Here is a 3,448-nt window from a genome sequence, read left to right as displayed (position 1 = left end):
TGCGCCCGGTTCGGTTCCGTTTGCGGTTATTTGCGGTCGTTCCGGTGATTCCGGCCGCCAAAGCGCTTTCGGTTTCCTTATCACAACGGGTGCACAACAGAATTGCCGCGCGCATTCCTAACATGGCCGACACATCGCGGCACCGTGTTGGGCTTCTTTGGGCTGGGGCCGCTTCGGGGGGACCGGGGGCCGCTAGGGGTCATTCGGGGCCGTTTTGTGCCGTCTGAGGGCCGTGCTGGGGCCGCTCGCGGTCACCTCGGCCTCCCTTGGGGCTCTTCGGCCAAGTGGGGCCGCCTCAGCTCATTTGGGGCTGCTTTGGGACCGGGCGCGTCCACCTCGGGCAGCTGTGGGGCCGTTCGGGCCGCTCCTGGGCTTTGGGATCTGCTGAGCGCAGGGCGCTTTGGGAGCCTTTGGGGGCTGAGCTGCGCCCGGTTCGGCGCCGTTTGCGGTTATTTGCGGTCGTTTCGGTGCTTTTTTGGGGTCGGCGTTGCGGTCGGTCGGTCGGTGCCGCTCGGGCCCATGGCGGGGCGGTTGGACGGAACGAACGCGGGGCGGCAGCGCGCGGTGGGTCGGTTGGGGCAGGGCGAACAGCAGAGAGGGAGGCGGGCAGCGCCGCAACGCCGAGCGCCGCCACGAGAGGGCGCCGAACAGCGCGCTAATGTCACGTGGTAGCTCTTCCTTTCGTAACGGGAAATGGCTGCGATCACGTGATCCCCACCGCGTTCCCCTGGCGCAGTGCGCCATTTCCAAGATGGCGGCCCCACATCATCTTGGCTCGCCACGTGCGTTCCTGGACCCGCCGTTTTCCCGCCCGCTTCCCGGCCCCAGCGCTCACCCCGCGGCCGCCGGGAGCCCCGCGCTGCAGGCCGGGCCGCGTTCACACGCAGCGCGGTGCGGAGCTGTCGCTGAGGCGCTCGCAGACTCCTCCCGAGGCGCTCTGCAGCACCGCGCTCTCCGTTCCCGCACAAGGACGCGTGCCGCTACAAAAAGGTCCCTTCCAGCCCGAACCGTTCTGCCCTGCTGTGATCTCGCAGCTCCGCACCCAGGCGCCTCCCGGTCGCCTCCAGGCTCGGTGGCTGCACCAGCTCCTGTGCAGCCTTTGCAGCGCTGACCTCGGAGAGAAGAAGTTCTTCCTGACGTCCGACCCAAAGCTCCTCGGCTCCCGGTTGCTGCCTGGGAGAAGAAGCCAAACCCCTCCTCACCGCAGCTCCGTTCAGGAAGTTGCAGGGAGCAGTGAGCTCGGCCTGAGCCTCCTCTTCTGCACGCTCAAGGTCCTCCATGGCCCATCGGGGTCTCCATGCCCCACTGATGTCCCTGAGTCCCATTGGGGTCCCACTGTCGTTCTCCACGTCCCATGGTGTCCCCATGGTGTCCCCCTCCCTTCAGGCAGTGAGCACAGAGAGCAGTGAGGTCTCCCCTGACCTCCTCTTCTCCCCGCTGACCCATCCCCGCTCCCTCGGCCGCTCCTCATAAGCCCCCCTTGTGCTCCACACCCTCACCGCTCTGTCGCCCTCCTTTCCACCCACAAGCGCTTGCATTTTAACACCTGTAGCCTCGTTGCTGTGTGAGGCTGGGCCTGCAGTTGCATCTCCCCGTCTCCTCGCTGGCTGTACGAACGACAGAGGTATTCCATAGATGAGTTCCTCAGTTCAGTGAATTGAAAGCGTTGGAAGCCCTTTTTTTCCTGCAGCACGTGGAGGTGCTGCAGCGCGGGCAGAGATGGGGTTGAGCCGCGCGGCTCCGCAGAACCTCGTGGGCAGAGCGGCCCTCGCGGCTCTGGGAGCCCTGAAGGGAGGCTGTGCCGAGCTCAGCATCGGCCTCTGCTCTCGTGGAACAGCCATAGGAGGGGGGGGGAACGGCCCCGAGTCGCCCAGCGAGGTTCAGGCCGGGCTGGGGGACCTCGGAGGGCTTTTCCAAGCTCGGTGATTCTGTGGTTCCTCCTGGCAGAGCTGCTCTCCTGCTGGCACAGGGTGAAGGAGCTCAATCTATGGCCGTGACGGAGGCAGCTGGCCTCCAAAAGTGGGAAGGAAAGGGAAAAAGGGGGGGCAAGAGAGGGGAGCTGGGCTCGAGGAAGAGAAAACAGAAGGGCAGGATCGATTGAACGAGGAAAAGTTATTTCAGTGATCCGTGATATTGGAATGCAGGATAACAGCATTTAACGCGATCCAACCGAAACCGAGATCAAATCCAAGAGAGAGAGAGAGAGAGGGAGAGAAGTTTCTGAGAACAGAGCAGAGTTGGAAGGAGCAGCTGGGAAGCAGCCTCCCTTCTCCAGCTGCGTGTGAGCAGAAGGCCGGGCTGCATCCCCTCGCTGGGTGCAGAAGGAAGCTTTAACCGCTCGCGCTTTGCACGACGGCACGAGGCGGAGAAAGGCTGATAGCAGCAGGGACAAAACCACGGCAGCCGCCCCACAGGGACGCGATGGGAGGAGGCAGCGCCACCATCGTAGGGACAGGACAGCAGCGACTGCAGGGGATCCGGCAAACGGGTCGGGTTTACTGGAATGCAGTTAATGCTGGTTACACAGGGCTGCAGCTTACAGCAGCTGACAGAGCGGGCCCTGAAAGCAGGGAGCGATGGAACCGTTGTGCTGCAGGGCCTGAAAGGAGAGCAGAAATGTCCTGACTGGGGGGGGGGGGGCAGCACCAGGGGCTCCTTCTGTGAGCTCTGAGATGGAAGGACCCCAATGGTTCCCTCCCTTTAAGGCACGGCAGAGTTGTGCATCTCCTCAGGCACAGCAGTGACCCACATCTCCTCAGGCACAGCAGTTCCACACGCTTCCTGACACGGCTGGGTGCTGCTGTGCAGGATGAAGCGCAGCAGAGGCTGCTGGAGGTAGCAGTGACGGCTCAGAGGCACCCAGCAGCACAGTCATGTTGATGGGATCCATCAGCGTGGCTGCATCCCATTCCTCCATAGCACGAAGCTGTCGGCTCTGATGCACACGAACAACTTCACATCGTGGCAGAACGTTGAGCTGAACCCCGTGCTGCTCAGGTACCCGCATGGGCCTGTGCCTGCTATGGACCTGAGCACAGAACCACAGAATGGTTTGGGCTGAAGGGACCTCAAAGATCACGAAGCTCCAACCCTCCTGCTGCATGCAGGGCCACCAACCTCCCCATTGCACGGCTGCCCAGGGCCCCATCCAAGCTGGCCTCCAACACCTCCAGGGATGGACGGGGCATCACAGCCTCTCTGGGCAGCCGTTCCAGCTCCTCACCACTGCCATAGCAAAGAACTTCCCCTCACATCCAACCTCCAGCTGCCCTCCCTCAGCTCCCAGCCGTTTCCCCTCGTCCTGCTGCCATCTCCCCTTCGCCCCCCCTTTGTTCCCCCCCTGCCGTTTGCAGGCTCAGCGCCCCGGGGACCCCATGCAGCTCTGACTGCTAAGGACGGATGTGCGCAAGGCGCTGGGAGCCGCAGCCTTTCCCTTCGCTCTGCTCGC

At 63.4% G+C, this 3,448-nt stretch overlaps 1 protein-coding gene across 1 annotated transcript in view; it reads right to left on the bottom strand.

Moving 5' to 3' along the window:
- Positions 1-2,093: 2,093 nt before the first annotated feature.
- Positions 2,094-3,448, bottom strand: part of LOC122192572 (C-type lectin domain family 2 member H-like) — a 4,351-nt gene continuing 2,996 nt past the window's right edge. Inside the window, exon 4 of the mRNA XM_042893149.1 lies at positions 2,094-3,028. Within this exon, the coding sequence (XP_042749083.1) occupies positions 2,890-3,028 (139 nt within the window). The 3' untranslated portion in view covers positions 2,094-2,889. The remainder of the gene's footprint in view (positions 3,029-3,448) is intronic.

The sequence above is a fragment of the Lagopus leucura genome, unplaced genomic scaffold (genome assembly GCF_019238085.1).
Source record: "Lagopus leucura isolate 7727_CA_CO unplaced genomic scaffold, USGS_WTPT01 34833-0_obj-0_obj, whole genome shotgun sequence".
NCBI classification, from domain to species: Eukaryota; Metazoa; Chordata; class Aves; order Galliformes; family Phasianidae; genus Lagopus; species Lagopus leucura.
Note: the sequence above shows the minus strand (reverse complement) of the source record. Positions and strands in the feature narration are given on the sequence as shown.